The sequence below is a fragment of the Ursus maritimus genome, unplaced genomic scaffold (assembly GCF_017311325.1).
Source record: "Ursus maritimus isolate PB19 unplaced genomic scaffold, ASM1731132v1 scaffold_22, whole genome shotgun sequence".
Taxonomy (NCBI): Eukaryota; Metazoa; Chordata; class Mammalia; order Carnivora; family Ursidae; genus Ursus; species Ursus maritimus.
Window position 1 is genome coordinate 24522196 of NW_024424675.1, and position 18233 is coordinate 24540428.

The 18233-nt window shown below is 40.3% G+C and overlaps 1 protein-coding gene across 8 annotated transcripts in view; it reads right to left on the reverse strand.

The window, feature by feature from the left end:
* Nucleotides 1-17843, reverse strand: part of PIGU (phosphatidylinositol glycan anchor biosynthesis class U) — a 79791-nt gene extending 61948 nt beyond the window's left edge. For 2 of the 8 annotated variants that reach the window (XM_040638204.1, XM_040638201.1), the window contains exons 1-2: nt 17670-17843; nt 7117-7181 (exon numbers count right to left, since the gene is read on the reverse strand). In XM_040638204.1, the coding sequence (XP_040494138.1) occupies nt 7117-7181; nt 17670-17799 (195 nt within the window). In that variant the 5' untranslated portion in view covers nt 17800-17843. The remainder of the gene's footprint in view (nt 1-7116; nt 7182-17669) is intronic. The other 6 variants (XM_040638202.1, XM_040638200.1, XM_040638199.1 and 3 more) reach the window with 5 other exon arrangements.
* Between the last annotated feature and the right edge of the window lie 390 nt (nt 17844-18233).

An 18233-nucleotide genomic window follows, 5' to 3' on the forward strand; every position in this document is an offset into this window, starting at 1 on the left:
AGGGTAGGGTAAATATGAAGGAACTCACAATTTTACAATCAGTACTTGGCTAACCACAGAAAATAGAAACCTCTGTTGAAGGCAGTCATAAAATCTAACGTGGTTGCCAAATTCTCTTTTTCACTCCTGTGCAGAATTTCCTTCTCCACTTTTACATTTCCCTAAGAACTAGATAATAAAATCTGCTGAAGATTAAAAAAGAAAAAAAAATGCAAAGCAACAATGAACTTTCTCTTCCAAAGTGTTTTCACTTGGCTTGACATAATTTTATTTCTTTATGTTTTATTACTTAAAGAAACTGTACTGAAATATAGATTGCTCTGGATTTATGAACACTGAGCTTAAAAGCAAATTAACCCATATGCAGGAAAAGAAACAACCCATATGCAGGAAAGCACTGTGAGGTCACCTCCACTGTGTATGGAGGAAGTAACTGTTCAGTCCTAAAGGGGTTATCTTACACAAGTATAGAGAGTTAACATGGCTTCTTGTAGCTGAAATTACTACCTTCTACCATTATTTCCCTTTACTTACACTTACACACACACACACACACACACACACACACTGGTGAGGAGTAAGAATGCGTTCTAGACTCCCTCATTGTAGCTAAGAATGCATTTTCTCCCAGAAACATTTTAAATAATGGTTAAATGGCTAGATATGGCTCTTCCATTCATTCGTTTGACATATTCTTTCTGAAAGGACTATTTCACATCTTCCCCTGTCCTCAACCTCCAACTTTCCTCCCCATTTCTTACTTTCATCTGACAACCTCATTTCTTATTTCACTGAGAAAAGAAGCAATTAAATGAGAACCACCTTATTTCCCACTACCCAGTTCACCAACTTCCCATATTTATACCTATATTCTCTATTTCCTATTGATCATGGATGAACTTCCTTTCTTCATATCTGAAGTCAAATTCTCCCCTTGTGAACTGTATCACATTTTTTCTTGCCTCCTCAAAGACACTGCTCATTCAATTATCCTCTTTCTTACATCATCAACTTCTCTAAAAACAGGATTATTCCCACCAGCAACCAAATATGCACAGTCTCATTTTTTTGTTATTTTATTTTATTAAGTTTTAAGAGTTTTTACATGTTAATTTCTTTTTTAAAAAATTTTTTATTTAAATTCAATTTAGCTAACATATAGTGTACTATTAGTTTCAGGGGTAGAATTTAGTGATTCATGAGTTGCATGTAACATGCAGTGCTCATTACATCAAGTGCCCTCCCTAATGCCCATTACCCAATTACCCCATCTCCCCACCCACCACCTCTCCAGCAATCCTCAGTTTGTTTCCTATTTTTAAGAGTCTCTTATGGTTCGCCTCCCTCTCTGTTTTTATCCTATTTTATTTTTCTTTCTGTTTTTTTAAGTAGGCTCTACACCCAATGTGGGGCTTGAACCCTGAGATCAAGAGTTGCATGCTCTACTAACTGAGCCAGCCAGGCACCCCCACATGTTCTTTTTTTTACATTCAAGCATAGTTGACACACAGTGTTACATTAGTTTCAGGTGTACAACGTAGTGATTATTCAACAAGTTTATACATTATGTTATGCTCCCCCCAAGCGTGGCTATCATCTGTCACCATACAATGCTAGTACAATACCAGCGACTATATTCCCTATGCTGTACCTTTCATTTCCTTTTATTCCATAACTGAAAGCCTGTTTCTCCCACTTCCCCTAACCCATTTTGCCCATCTCCCTACCCCCTTCCACTCTGGTAACCATCAGTTTGTTCTCTGTATTTATGGGTCTGTTTCTGCTTTTTTCTTTGCTTATTCACTTGTTTTTTATTTCACTTTATTTTATTTAAATTAATTAATTGACTAATTAATTAAAGTAGGCTCCACACCCACCATGGAGCCCAATGCGGGCTTGAACTGATGACCCTGAGATCAAGAGTCAGACACTTACCAACTGAAAATCTAGGTGCCCCCGCTTTGTTTTTTTAGATTTCACGTATAAGTGAAATCATATGGTAACTGTCTTTCTCTGACATTTCACTAAGATTATGCCCTCTAGGTCCATCCATGTTGTTGTTTCAAATGCCAAGATCTCATTCTTTTTTATGGCTGGATAATATTCCACTGTGTGTGTGGGGATGAGTGTGGGTGTGCACACATCCATTCATCTATCACTGGACACTTGGGTTGCTTCCATATCGTGGCTATTATAAACAATGCTGTGATAAATATAGGGCAGATTCTCATACATAAAATGTCTTTACAGGGTGCCTAGGTGGGTCAGCTGGTTGGGCACCTGCCTTCAGTCTGGTCATGATCTCCAGTCCTGGGATCAAGCCCCAAATCAGGCTCTGTGTTCTCCCTCTCCCTTTGCCCCTCCCCCCACCGCTCCTATGTGCTTTCTCTCAAATAAATACCTTTTTAAAAAATAATAAAAAATAAAATGTTTTTACTGTACATCTGCCTTTAGCTACTAGACCATATTCCTGCCCTCCTTTAGAGCCAAACTCCTCATAAAGGTTGCCTATTCTCTGTCTTTTCAAGAGAGAAAGTCTAATAAGCCACAGGGTCTTTTGACATACCATCATTTCTGCCATAGCTTACTGGTCACACAGGCCAACTCTGGTACAATGTGAGAGAGGACTACAACAAGTGTGAATACCTGGAGGTAGAAATTTGGGGGGGGCCATCATGGAGTCTGGCTATCACACACGAGGTAATCACATCAAGCCCATTTTCAAATATCATCTATAGGCTGACAGATCCCAATTTTACATCTCCAGCCTGAACCTCTTCTTGAGTTTCACATTTGCATAGCCAGTTGCCTTAACGTTGTCACTCGAATGTCTTTAAACTTAATATGGTGAAATCTGAACTCTTTATTTCCTGCCTCACTAAAATCTGCTCTTCCCTCAGTCCACCTCATCTCAGTAAATAACACGATCATTCACTTGGTTGCTCAGGACAAACACCTGCTGTCCTGAATCATATCTTTGAATCCTCTCTTGCCTTCATATCACATATCAACACTATTAATAAGTTTACTCCTAAAAGTATTACTAGAATCTATTACTTTTTTAAAGAATCGAATCACTTTTCGCCACCTTCTTTGTTACCACACTAGTTCCAAGCCACCACCATCCTGCTTAGACTACTGCATAAGCACCCTTCCTAATCATTTTCCCTGCTTCACCTCTTGCCCCTACAGTCAATTGCCCTCGCAGTATCCACGGCAGTATTTATTAAATGTAAAATAAATATAATCACTTCTCTCCTGGTTTAAAAGTCTCTATTTTCTCAATATAGTAAAAACAAAATCCACGTGCTAGTGTGGGCTACTAGGGCTGGTGAAGGATCTCAAAATGGCTGAGCAAAAACTTGCTCTAACAGGTATTTAGGGGCACCTGGCTGGCTCAGTCGGTAGAGCATGCGACTCTTGATCTTGGGGTTGTGAGTTCAAGCCCCACACTGGATGCAGAGATTACTTAAAATCATACACACACACACACACACACACACACAAACACACACATTCATAAATAAGGCATTTACCGAGTAGTCCTCTGGGAGATCCTACCCCGAGACCAAAAGGCCACTGCTAACTCCCTAAAGTCCTGGAATGAGACCCCTACCATCAAGCTAGCTACTCTACCTAAGAATCCACCTGCTATTGATTGGACTTACACAAGGTCAATGTGGTAAAGGCTGGCTTGGTAAATGACTTTGAGAAGTTTAATGCCCTGAAGGTTCCTGTGCCAGGATGCTGAAGAAAAAAGATGTGAAAAGTCGTGCTGAGTTTTTGTCTCTCGCCAGGACTGAGGAATACAAGAGAGCTGGAGAAGATGAAGAACATAATTCCATTTGATCAAATGACCACTGAGGATTCAAATGCAGTCTTCCTAGAAACCAAATTAGACAAGAAATATCCCAACTGGCCTCACCAGCCAATTGAGATTTTATAAACTTGAGTCTGGGAGGAAGCTCTCACCCTCATATTATAAATTCTAGACATTAAAAATAATTATACTAAAAATAGATAGATGATAGATAGATAGATAGACAGATACAGATAATCTGAACTCTTAACCAGTCTATAAAAAGTGTTACATAATCTGACTCCTAACTTCTCACTACTTGTCTTTAATATTTTCCTCTTTGCTCATTCTGCCTTAGCAACACTAAGGCAGAATTTATCCAACTCACAAATGCCAGCCACATTCCCAAAGCAGAGCCATCATATCTGGCTTGCCAGCTTCCTTTAGATCGCTTATTCAAATTTCACTTCCTTGGACTGCCTTCCCTGAATACACTATCTAAAACACTGACACATGGATGACCATCACTCTTTATCCCTTTACCCAGCTTTATTTTTCTACATGTACTTACTTATCATTTAACTGAAATCCCACTTTTTCTTAACTTTAGCTTTATGGAAGTATAATTAGTATAAAATAAACTTCACATATTTAAAGTATACAATTTGATAAGTTTTGACCTATGTATATACCCATGAAACCATCAACCAAGATAATGAATATATCCCCATTCCCAAATGTTTATCAATTTTACAGTTCATCCCAAAGAACCAATTGTGTTTCAGTATTTTTCACTATTGTTTTTCAGTTTTCTGTATAACTTGTTTCCACTCAGATCTTATTTCTTTTATTCTCCTTACTTTGAGGTAAATTTATCTTCTTTTTCTAGTTTCCTAAAGTAGAAACAGGGGTCATCAGTTTGAGACTTCTCTTCCTTTCCAATATAAGCATTTAGCACTATGTATTTCCCCCAAGTACTGCTTAGTGACATTCCACATATTTTGATAGGTTGTGTTTTCATTTTCATTCAGTTCAATATACTTTCTAATTTCCCCTCTGATTTCTCCTTTGATCCATGGGTTATTAAGGAGCATGTTACTTAGTTTCCAAATATTTAGGGATTTTCCAGACATCTTTCTGGTATTTATTTTTTATTTAATTCCATTGTGGTCAGATATACTTTGTATGATTTCAATCCTTTTAAATTTATTGGGCCTTGTTTTATAACCCAAAATATGGTCTATCTTGCAGATGTTCCATGTACACTTGAAAAGATTATGTATTTTGTTGCTGTTGGATAGAATGTTCTATAAATGTCAAAGAGGTCAAGTTGTTGACATCCTATTCAAGGCTTCTACATCCTTGTTGATTTTCTATCTGCTTGTCATATCAGTCCTTGAGAGAGGGATAGTGAAATCTCTGACTATAATTGTAGATTTGTCTATTTCTCCCTGTAGTTCTGTCAGTCTTCATGTATTCTGAAACTCTGTTATCAGGTGCATAAACATTAGGATTGTTATGTTCTCTTGAGGAAGTGACCCCTTTATCATTATGAAATAACCGTCTTTACCCCTGGTAATATTCTTTGCTCTGAAATCTGTTTCCTTTTTACTAACTTACTGTTTGTTGCTCTCAGAAATAAGTACCATGAGGCCAAGGACTGTGTCTTGTTTTGTATCCCTAGCACCAAGCAGCATAGCTGGCATTTGGTATATACTTAACAAATCTTTATTAAGAGAGAAGGAAAGGAGGGATTGGAATACATATGTAGATACAGAGCTAGGCACTAGGAATACTTAATGAAAAGGTACCAGTACTTGTTCTGAGGAACATATAACAGGTAAAACAAGTACAGAGGCAATTTCAAGAGTATGATATAAGCCATTAAAAGTATAAGCACAAGATGCTTTGGAAGATGTTCAGGAAGAACACCTAACCGGTCTAAGGTGATGAGGAATGGTTTCTAGAAGGAGGTAAAATCTAAGCTAATATCTAAATAGTAAAGCCAATCACAAAAAGAGGGGAAAAAAGCCCTCCATAAAGAGATGACAAAATGAGCAAAAACACAAAGGTAAGAGAGAATATGGTGTTGGAGCATAGCGAAACTATGTGAGAACTCTCTCAGGGGGTTCTTGTTCTGTCTAGAAAACATTCTGCCCAAGGATGACTGCACACTGAGCCCTCACGGCTAGTGGGCTGCATTTTTATATGCCCACACACATCTGTTTCCAATAGCCGATTTGTGTGCTTATTAAGAGTCTTAAATTGACCCTGTTTCTGCTAGCAGTTCTTATTATTGTAGTTCAATTAGATAGTAATACAAACTAATGAAATATGAATGCAAAAGCCAGTTGTTATCTCCATGAGAACCAAGCTGAATGCTTTAAAAAAAAAAAACAAACTAGGTAGAAAAAGAAAGAGAGAGAGAGAAAGAAAAAGAGAAAGAAAGAAAGAAAGAAAAGAAAGGAAGGAAGGAAGGAAGGAAGGAAGGAAGGAAGGAAGGAAGGAAGGAAGGAAGGAGTAAGTTAGGAAGTTAGGAAGGAATTGTTCCCAAAGTAGGTATGACAGAGACAACTGTAAAAATGAGGGGTTAAGAATTCAAATAGAGAATTCCTACTTTAAAATGATATAACCAACAATAATGGGGAGAGGACAGTGGACAGAAATGTGGTTAATGTAAGCTGGGCCCACGCGGCTTTGTATGCCCCCTAGGGTGCATACCTGAGTTCGGTGGTGAGTAAAGGTACTAAGCAGGACACTGACAATATCAGATTCACATTTCAGAAAGACGACTCTAGGGCTGCAGAATAGAGAGTAAAAGAGCAAGACTGAATGGAGAAAGACTTGTCGGGAAGCTGTTGCAGGAACCCAAGCAAGGGATGATGGTGACCTAAGAATGATTTTACTATTTTAAGAACTAATGTTATGCGTTAAAGAGGATTTTGTGGGCTTTCTAAGAAACCAGCATTGCTGATACAGTTTTCATGGGAAAGCATGTTCCAAAGAACCAATTATATGACGATTAGCATACAACTTATTTGTGGACTGGGAACTGTTTACAATTTATTTGCCAATAAAAATGGTAACTTCCACAGAAGTCTCATCTGCTTCCCCAAATCACAGTCTTAATCTGGATCATTTCCACTGCAATTGTGAAACCTCCTTCTTATGCAGAGGACATCTAAAAAAGGTCTGTTTCTAAATATGATTTTCAAAAATAGATCTTTTCAAATGTTTGTACAAAACAGAGGTTAGGCTTTGGTATTTGTGACTATAAACTACTCTTAGTACTCAGAAAAGAAAACAAGAACACTTACTTCATGAAATACTGCTCCAGAATACGGAGACACTCCCAAGTCCAACAGTGAGAGGCCTTCAACCACTGAAAAGTAAGACATCCAAGTTCACTCTTACTTCAGAGACACATGCAGATGGCCAGAGACCAAAGCGTTAGATACTCCCAGAAACAAGAAGGGCCTCACAGTTTGTCCAACCCCCTTAACCTCATCCCCACCAAGTGGCTTTGAAACTTGATTTGAACACCTCAGATGATGCGGAACTTTTTTCCATACAGAGCATCCCTTTCCACTGTGAGGCAGCTCTCAGGAAAAAGTTTTATGTTAGACTATGAGCCTTCTCTGATGTCCTTGTAATTTCTACCGACTCTAAGAAGTGTTTCCTTTATATATATTTTGCCCAATTCCCCCAAATAATATGACAACAAATTGGAAGCTGGTAAGAGATGCTGTCCCCAGTGTGGGGAAATGGGCAGTCACTTTCATGTGCTGCTTGAGTGGCGTGTGTATTCTACGGGGAAATATGTACTTTTTAAGTATGGGCCTTTGGACACTGAAATGATTATTCTTACGGCAATTTATCCTAGGGAAATAACTGCATGTTCCTTACGGTGCTCAGAGTACTCAAAAATAATCCCAATGTCCATTAATAGAGATTTACCTAAATGAATTAGGATATATACACATGTGTATGTATAGATAGATAGGTAAACACTTTATAGTTAAAAATCATACTGTGGTATAAATAATTGAATAAACAAATAAGTGGAAGAGAAAAGAAAGCTCTTCCTCACAGAGATCTGTAAGTATCAAAGGTGGGAGGAAAGCTGGAAATAGAAAATCACCACTTCGCAGACCCCACAGTAATAGTGGTGAACGACAAGACTGTCAAGGGATACTAAAATCAGAATGTAAAAATATGAGAAACCATATTTGCAAGGGGAAAAATACTTTCATGTGGACAAACTTGGCATTCACTACCTTAATCGTGTGGCCAAAGTTCATATCAGCAGCAGGATGTTGAACGGTTCACACTATCAACATCAAGTACCTCCTGAAGGGATTCACGGACATGGGGATAAAAACACGTCCGTGGTCCTTAGGCCAGAAATGTGGTATCCTTGCCAAAAAAGCATAACTCCAATCTAACCAGGAGAAAACACAGGCAAACCCAAATCGAGAGACAAAATAACCAGCCAGTGCTCTTTAAAAATATTAAGGGGCGCCTGGGTGGCTCAGTCGGTTTCAAGTCTGACTCTTGATTTTGGCTCAGGTCATGATCTCAGGGTCATGGGATGGAGCTCCAGGCTGTGCTCAGCAGGGAGTCTGCTTGAGATTTTCTGTCTCTCCCCTTCCCCCCCACGCCCGCACACGTGTGTGTATGTGTGTGTGCTCTCTCTCTGAAAGAAAGAAAGAAAGAAAGAAAGAAAGAAAGAAAGAAAGAAAGAAGAAAAGAAAGAGGAAAAAAATATTAAGTTAGACATTAAATAAAATAAATAAAAATTTAAAAATACAGCAACCATCTGGGATGCCTGGGTGGCTCAGTCAGTTTAACTGTCTGCCTTCAGCTCAGGTCATGATCCCAGGGTCCGGGGATCAAGTTCCACATCGGGCTCCCTGCTCGGTCAGAGTCTGTTTCTCCCTCTCCCCCTGCCTGCTACTCCCCCTGCTTGTGCTCTCTCTCTGACAAATAAATAAAATCTTAAAAAGAAAAAAAAAATACAGCAACCAACTCTGCTGATAAGATTACAGAAGATGTTTGGTTTCTTTACCTTTTCTTCATTTTCTGAATCATTAGCAATGAGCATTATTTCATAATTATTAGAAAGAAATAGGAAAATTAATTTTAAAAGAAACTGAGTGAAGGATAAGAAAAAATATAAAAAGGACACACAAAAACCTACAAAATGTATGAGCTTATATATGCCCAAAATATCTCAGAAGTACACATGTGAAACTGATGTACATAAGAAACTGGTCCCTCCAGGGAACACAACTGGGTGGTTCTAGGAAAGTGGTGTGGAAAAGTGCCTGTTAATCATATAGCCTTTTGCACCTTTGATTTTTGAAACCTGTGATTGAATTACCTAGTCAAAGATAAATAAAACAAAATCAAAGTTATAAAGCCTGTTCCAAAAAAAACTATATATTTATAATGAGTGGGCCTTAAATATGGCTTTAAACTTACGGACTCACCCTAGAAGGAAACTTAATCAGTTACACAGTTCATCCGGGCTGTAAAATAAAACAGACCCCATTTCTCAAGACAGCTATCACTGGTCCTTATACTAGGACCAAAAAGAAACTTCCCCCAAGGAAGTGTAACACAACTATTAAACCCTTCACTAACAGCTTTACTGGAGACCCAAGGACATGATTCATCAAGCCACTTCACAGGGTAAATCCCAACCTAAGCCAATGGCATCCTACCACACAGCAGTAAAAGCAACTCAACAGAGGATCAGTAAGATGCTGTCCAGGGACATCCGTCTCCGCTGGTTTAACCCAGAGGCAGATTCTTCAGTATGTAGCTAGAAGAAAAGATTGTCTACTTTTCAGGCAATTTTCTGAAATGTAACTTCTCTCAGATATGCTTTTGCTGGATTGGATATTGTACACCTGCGAATTTGTGAATGTGTTCTCTGGCAAGTACTTGGAATATGGCTCTGCCACCTTGATGATTAACTATGACCTCATATTACTTAACAGATCATTGATCTGGGGGATGAGTCAACCTCATGTAAAAACATTTTTTAAAAAACCACTGCCATTTACTACCACCATCTATAACATTAAAAAGTGTAGGAAGACCATAAACTCAAAATATTTTCACTTGAGCACACTGATCTTTCTGATACACTTTCTACATGTCCTTATCTTGGTGCACATGATTGAAAACTTTGGCGTGGTCTACAGTACATTTGGGATCATCTGAGTTACAGAGTAACAAAACCCTCTAGAATATAAAAGGGAATCCACTCCATGTATAAAAGAATAACCAGGGCCCCCAAATTCTAACATATATAACAATGTCCTAATAATATTTTGCTGGGAACATTTTAAAATAAAATGCCCGTTTGGGGTAAAAACCAAAATACTCAAAAAAACAAACAAACAAACAAACAACCCAACAAAGAACCCACAGCTTTAAGCCATTCTTCTTCCTGGAGTACCCCCCAAAATAACACCTGTGGAAAGTGCACCAGAGAAATTGAATAAAATTTCTGCTTCATGGGATTCTTATCCAACAACTAATGCTTCAGAATAGTTGACCAACGGATGCCTGGGTGGCTCAGTCGGTTAAGTGTCTGCCTTTGGCTCAGGTCATGATCCCAGAGTCCTGGGATCAAGTCCTGCATTGGGCTCCTTGCTCAGTGGGGAGCCTGCTTCTCCCTCTGCCTGCTCTGCCTGCCACTCCCCCTGCTTGTGCTGACAGATAAATAAGTAAAATCTTAAAAAAAAAAAATAGTTGACCATAAAAACTAATTATTTCCAACTATTCTAAAATATAAGGGTTCTTTTGATAAATGTCTCAACTTTTTAAGATTTAATTTTTAAGTAATCTCCACACCCAACATGGGCCTTAAATTTACAACCCCGAAGATCAAGAGTCTCATGCTCTACTGACTGAGCCGCCAGGCACTCCAATAAAGTGTCTCAACTCTTAACTGATAAATCCCATGAAGCAAAAATTCTTAGTTACCTTGATATACTTTTCCTATGGGCGATCATAAAAGCATATCGTCTAGCAAAAGACAAACATTGTCTTTGAGCTCCCCGTATCAAGAAGGATATGCATTCAGCTTGTTCGAAAGAAGTGGTATCCTTGTATTTCTAATCCAGAAAGTAAGATACAGTGTCATTCCCATAGCAAAGAACACACCTAGCATTCAGATCTTGCTTTCTAAATACATTCTCCAATAAAAGAAACCAGGGCTCCTTGGAGAAGTGGTTGATTCCAGGGCTGGACAATGGAAAATATGAGCTAAGCCTAAAGAAAGCATCTTGTGGTTGCAGAAGTGTCCCAATGACCAAAGATGGAACAATTTGAGCATCAAAATAAAGATAATAGATTATAATCCAGAGGATAAAACTAAATACCTATGAACTCATTCAGGTATAAAACAAATGACTGAATAAATAAGGAAGAAGGGACAACTCTTCCTTAGAGAAGAATTCCAATTCATAAGTGAAGAAGGAATGAGGAAAAGAGAAAAGTCACCATTAGAACATCACAGTAATGACTGGTGCTGGCAGATCAACCCGTAAGTGCAAAAAGTAGTGGGCAAAAACTTAAAGAGAAACAAGATATTTACAGAGCCCCGACATATACTCCCCAAATAGTTATGGATTAAAAAGGGAGAGTAACTTTACAATGGAGAAACCAGGCAGATACCATCATAACCAAGGGATTAAGGATAACATCGCCAGTAATAAGACCTTTCAATATGATGTACCGCCACCCAATACATTGAGAGGATCACATCACTTCAGTGGGATTCTTCTCCAAAATCCATGATCTCAATCTAACTATGAGAAAACATTAGACAAACCCAAATTGGTGGACATTCTACAAAATACCTGACCAGTATGTTTCAAAAGTGTCAAGGTCACAAAAGACAAGGAAAAGCTGAGGAACTCTCGCCGATGGGAGAAGAATGAGGAAACACAACTAAAGGCAATGTGGCATCCTGAATCAGATGCTGGATCAGGAAAAAACGGTGGGAAAAACGGTAAACTCTGAACAACTACAGTTTGCTCAACAGTATTATAACAATGTTATTCTCTTAATCTTGACCACTGTACCATGATTATGCAGGACGTAAACATTATAGGAAGCTGGGTGAATGGTATACGGATCTTTCTGTACTATCTTTGCAAATGTTTTGTAATTCTAAAATTATTTCAAGTAAAAAGCTAAAAAAAAAAATTTGTGGTATCCAGCTGCCAGATACAGCAGGAAATACAGATGATGCAAGAACATGTTAAACTGCACCATGAATATACATTCAGTCAAATCTGAACTATAGGAAACTACAGGTCAAAAGGTCTGGGTTCTTCAACAGATAAGAAAAGGATGGGATGGATGGGGACCTTAAAGATTAAGGGAGACTTAAAACACATATAAAAACTTTTGTTTAGGGGCAAGACTAAGCTGTAGTGACTAGGGACACTCATTTGAGCAATAAAACGAAAAGAATATAAAGATGGCATGACGATATTATGTAAGTCAGGATAATAGTTACTTAAAGAAGGGGGCGGAGGGGGGCTGTAACTGGGATGGGGCATATAGAAAGGCTTTTGGAGTAAGTGGTAAAGTTCTGATTCTTGATTTGGATGATGGCTACAAAAGTGCTTGCCTTATAATTCACTGTTGTGTGACACACTGTTGTGTGAGGCTTACTAATTCTCCATTTTAACAATAGAGGTTTTGATTTTTTTTCAAGTTGTGCTATCAGATGTGCTCTTCCTGACCCTGACCCTCATGGCTATATTGGAGGTGGGTTTCTAAATAAGTGCTAATAGCTTGGGTTCTACCCTGAACTGAAGAAGCTAAGTCTGTACTGATTCCTAATCACTAGATCAAGGCTGAGGAAAGACCAAAATATGATTAAAAAAAAAAAAAAAGTTCCAAAAGTATTTCCGACAGATTTCTTTTTTTAAGATTTTATTTATTTATTTGACAGAGAGAGCAAGAGAGCACAAGCAGGGGGAACAGCAGAGGGAGAGGGAGAAACAGGCTCCCCAACGAGCAAGGAGCCCGGCGTGGGGCTCCATCCCAGGACTCTGGGATCATGACCTGAGCCGAAGGCAGACACTTAACCATCTGAGCCACCTAGGCGCCCCCCGACAGATTTCTACATAAGATGGTATAGAGTGAACTCTGGTAGAACAGCAATGCCTAAATACTGACAGCTATTCACATAAAACATCATCTATGTGACTTCATTTCTCTGTGCTTCCATTTTCTCATCTATAAAATGAGGTATTTACATGTAGGGCCATTTACATCTTAGGGCCTTTATGGTGATTAGCTCTTAAACATATCTAAAATGTTTCGAATGGGGCAGTCATACAGAAAGCGCTACATCAGTGTTAGTTATTATTTTTATTGGACTGAGAAGCACATGCTTGCATTTGCCAAGCAAGAAATCTGTATAAATTTTAGTTGGACTATCAAATAAACTGATAGGTCTGTAGAAATGAATGACACAGAAAAGATGTCTTTCCTCTTATAATGGATATCTGTTATTTTCGCCTCCCAGCATCAATTTCCCCCTCTTCTAGTAACACCACTGTAGTTTTCCTATGGGATACCACCTTCTTCCACAGTTCGGGAGGTTGCCCCTCTCCAAAGAGGGAGGGAGGGAGGGAGATATATATATCTATCTGTAGATATATATATCTATCTGTAGATATATATATATATACGGCACATGGTGTTTATTACAGCAAGAGGATATGATTAGCATCAGCAAAGGGGCACAAAATAAGCTTTAGTAAATTTTTAAAGATCAAAATAATATAGGGGCGCCTAGATGGCTCAGTCGGTTGAGCGTCTGCCTTCAGCTCAGGTCATGATCCCAGGGTTCCCGCGGAGCAGGGAGCCTGCTTCTCCCTCTGCCTGTCGCTCCTACTGCTCATGCTCTCTCTCTGCTGTAAGTGAGGAAAACCATCTGCGGGTCGCCTGTCCCTCTTCCGTTCCTCCAAGCCATCCTTTCCAGCGAAGCACTGGCCCATGCAGGGGCTGCACAGGTACGAACAGACCACAGTACAGTTCCGGGTCGTCGGTTTTCTAGAAGCCCCTGTCCTCTCTAGTACTCACTGCACTTGGCTTCACTGAGCGCGAGCCCGAGCCCTTTCCACGTAGGACTGCCCGGCACTTGTGTCCCTGCCTGGGCTGCTCTGCGGGCCTGAACCTGGCTGTCCCTTCACACACCAGGCACTGCACTAGGTATATATATCTGTAGATAGATAGATAGATTTTTTTTTAAGTGATCTCTACATCCAATGTGGGGCACAGACCCACAACCCCAAGATCCAGAGTCGCACACTCCACCACTGAGCCAGCTAGGTGCTCCAGAGGTAGAAAAAGATATATGACTTAGGCTGACCACAGTAATTGGCTTAAGAATTGGAATATTACCCGAATAAGTTCAATGTAACTCAATTCCAAGGCTTTTGCTATGCTTATTGAAGAACAGTCACCCTCTTTCCACTGGACCTGATACTGTAAGGATATAAAAGTCAGAGGCTATTATGGGCCAATCTTGCCAATACCCAAGAAGAGCCCTCCTGAATACAGTCAATGCCAAGATGGAGAAAGAATTAGTCTTGATGAGATCACTGAGTCTGGATCCAGCTAGGCCTGAAGTCAGGATCTACCTTGGATTGTTCTGTTACATAGGCCAGGAGGTTTACTTTTTATTATAATTCAGGCAGTTTGAGTTGGGATTCTGTCATCTGCACATGAAAGAACTGACAACATGGCAACTTAAAACCCTTCAGATATTTGAAGACAAGAATTGTCCCCTTCAATTATACAACCTTTCATTTAATCCTATTAAAAATCAGTCCTTGAGGGGCACCTGGGTGACCCAGTTGGTTAGGCATCCCACTCTTGATCTTGGCTCAGGTCATGATCTCAGGGTCCTGAGATCAAGCCCCAAGCCAGGCTCTGCACAAGGCATGGAGCCTGTTTAAGATTCTCTCTCTCCTTTCCTTCTGCCCCTCCCACCCTAGCGGCCACATATACACACACTCTCGCTCTTAAAAAAAAAAATCTGTTCGCCAACCAAAATCTATTTGGATCCACGGCCCTTCACCCAAACTACTAGTCACTCAAAAAACTCATGTGAAATGAATAAATAATGAATGTCATGTGAAACCAGAAGGGCTCCTACTTCAATATTTTTTTAAATGCCTGCCTTTTAAATTCAATCACTTCCTTTTTAAAATATCCCATCTTAAAGTATACTCTGAAGACAAGTGATACTTACAGATGTTGTACCATCCCTCTACCCACTATCCCTGCTTAAAACAGGACAAATAATTATCCTGACCCAATCAGATTCAGATGGGTGACTACCAAATCTCACTCTATAGTTCTGACACTGGCCCCAAGCTCCCTACCTAAACCTCTGAATATCATACTATCACCTTACACACACATCAAACTTACTGCTGTCCTTTCTGACTCACCTATTTCAGTCAATATCACCACTGTTCTCCCTATTATTTAAATTCAAAAACCTTACAATTAGCTATTTTGGCTTTCATTTTTGTGCTAAGAGCTTCAACATGGGTTATCTCATTTAATGGAGTACAAATTATAACTTCCTATTTTACAGATGAGAAAACTGATGTTGGAGATCACACAGATATAAGTGGCAGAGGGAAATAAAGACTCAAACACTTTTAAAGACCCCAGACCTGGGGCACCTGGGTGGCTCAGTTGTTAAGCATCAAACTCTTGATCTTAGCTCAGGTCTTGATCTCAGGGTGGTGAGTTCAAACCCTGTGTTGGGCTCCACGCTGGGCATGGAGCCTACTAAAAAAAAAAAAAAAAAAAAAAAAAAAAAAAAAATCCCAGACCCTGTGCTCTTAATCACCATACTACATTGCCTCATCTTTGGATCCTTCACCCTGTGCATCCTATATGTAACCAGAGTTTATATTTTCTTTTCTTCAATATTTATTCAACAGTATCAAAGCAACTACTCTATGCCAGGCACAAAGGATTCAGGAATGAATAAATCAGTTCTGGACCTCAAGAAACTCACAGTACAGTGCGGAAACCAGATATAAACCAATAATTATGATAAAAAGTGAGAAATGCTCTTAATAGAGGTATGTATAAAGTGCTAAGAGAACAAAGGAAGGAGGGCCTAATATTGCCCCGGGGCTTCTGGTATCCAGAAGAAAGTAGGAACCAAGTGGCTTCAACCCAAACAATTCAGTTTGTTCAACAAATAATTATATGCAAATATTATATTCAAAGATTATCAAGCCTAAGCTCTCACCATCACACAGAAGAGTTACTACTACCTTAATTACCATCTGTCAATTGGGAAACCTGGGTATATTACTTAACTTCTCTAAATCTTAGTTTCCTCATCTGTAAAATGGAGGAAATAACACAATCTAACACAGAGAATAACTGGAGGATAAAAGAAGCTTACCATAGTCTTTAATATATAGTATTTTAAATAATATAATAATATATATTATATAGAATTATTCATAAAACAACCATTCATTATGCCATTACCCATTCCAAAATGTCTATGGGGTAACATCCGAACTCTAGCATTTAAAGTTCAATGACACAGGTGCCTGGGTGGCTCAGTTGGTTAAGTGGCTGCCTTCAGCTCAGGTCATGATCCTGGAGTCCTGGGATTGAGCCCCAGGTGCGGCTCCCTGCTCAGAGGGGAGTCTGCTTCTTCCTCTCCCTCTGCTCCTCCCCCTGCTCACGCTCTCTCTCTCTCAAATAAATACGAAAAATCTTTTTAAAAAGTTTTTAAAAACTATTAAGTTCAAGGACACAAAGAGTACTTCTGGGTGCTCTTACTTCTGTAATGTTCCGTTTCTTGATCTGGGTGCTAGCTACATGAGTATCCACAGTTTGTAAAAATTCATCGAGCTCTACACTTACTGTATGTGCATTGTATGTATATTGAACTTCAGTAAAAAAGTTTTTAAAAGAATCTTTAAATTCTGGCCCTCACCTAACCTGTATCCCATTTCTCCCCCACTCTGTACATTTCGCACTCCTCAACATTTTCTTGATCCTGTTTACCTTCCTCTACCTGGAACTCTCCTTTCTCTAATCTCCATTTCCAAATTCTACATCCTTCAACAGTGAGCTCAAAGCCCACATCCTTAGGAAACTGGAAAAAGAGAGGACACTTTCTTCAGCGTTGAAACTCCAAGGAAGGAACTGGATGTACAGGAAGAACATTTTTCAAAAAGGATTATAATTATCTGTCTCTCCCACTAGTCTGTGCATACTTCAGCACAAACTCTTATCTCATTGTAGGCGCTGGTAGAAAATAGCGCCTGACAAAAATTTAAGAAACAGTAGGAAATGCTGCACTGCAAGTCCCAAACTGGGAACAGGCGTCTAAGCACACTCACACACTCTACTCGCTTAGGCAAGTTTGGTCCCCTCACTTGGGCCCCCCCCCCACATACCATACCATATCCCAGGTGCGATCCCTCATCAAATCCCTATCCCCTCTGCAAATCACACTCCATCCAGCATTCCCTTTTCTGATACCTATCCTTCCTCAGACCACGCACCTCTGCTCAGGAACCGAGGGGGACACACCCCCTCAGCTCCCTACAGCTCAGGTGAGCCAGTCCCTAAGGCCCAAAGCTCACCCCACAGTCCCACGACCCCTCCCTTTGGCAGCCCCGCCCTCAGGCCCCGCCCTCCCGCCCTCTCCGAGGAAGCTAGAGCGGGTCAGTTCCCTCAGTATCTTGAGCTTGAGGCCACTGCCCCCGCCTCCCATTCACTGAGGCCGGGAGAGCACAGGCGGGGCTTGGCCACCTACTCCAGCCAGTGGCCTCACCTCTCTTCCAAGAGCTCAGTGGGGACACCACCTCCACCCGTTCGGAAATGAATTCGGCCAGACTGGAGCGGAACAAGGCCGCCCGCACGGTCACGGCCACCACCAGCACCAGAGCCAAGGGAGCCGCCATGATAGCTGGGGCGGGCGCGCAGGCCGGAGGGAAACGCGAGGCGGAAAAGCTTCGCGACCTGTGCGCCACCCTCTGTAGTTCCGCGGTCAGGCGCGCCTTGCTACTGCCGCCGGAGCGCCCAGACTGGGGACTACCGCTCCCAGGAGGCCTTGCGGCGAGACGGGGCGGGACGACGTAGAGCGGGACGTCTCAGCTCGCATCATAGGGTTGGGCGACGTCTCGTAAAGTAGCAGGTGTATTGTAGAAACGCTCGGTGCTGTCGAAAGTAGGCTAGTGAAGGGGTATCTTCCTAGGATAGTGAGCAAGTTTATTTCACTCTTGTGTAAGTGCTTTTAATGTTAGATGTTTCCCTTTTGTGTCTTTAAGAATATTAAATATGTGTTCATTTATGTATTCTACAGTTGTTTAATGAACACCACCTGTGTGCCGGCACT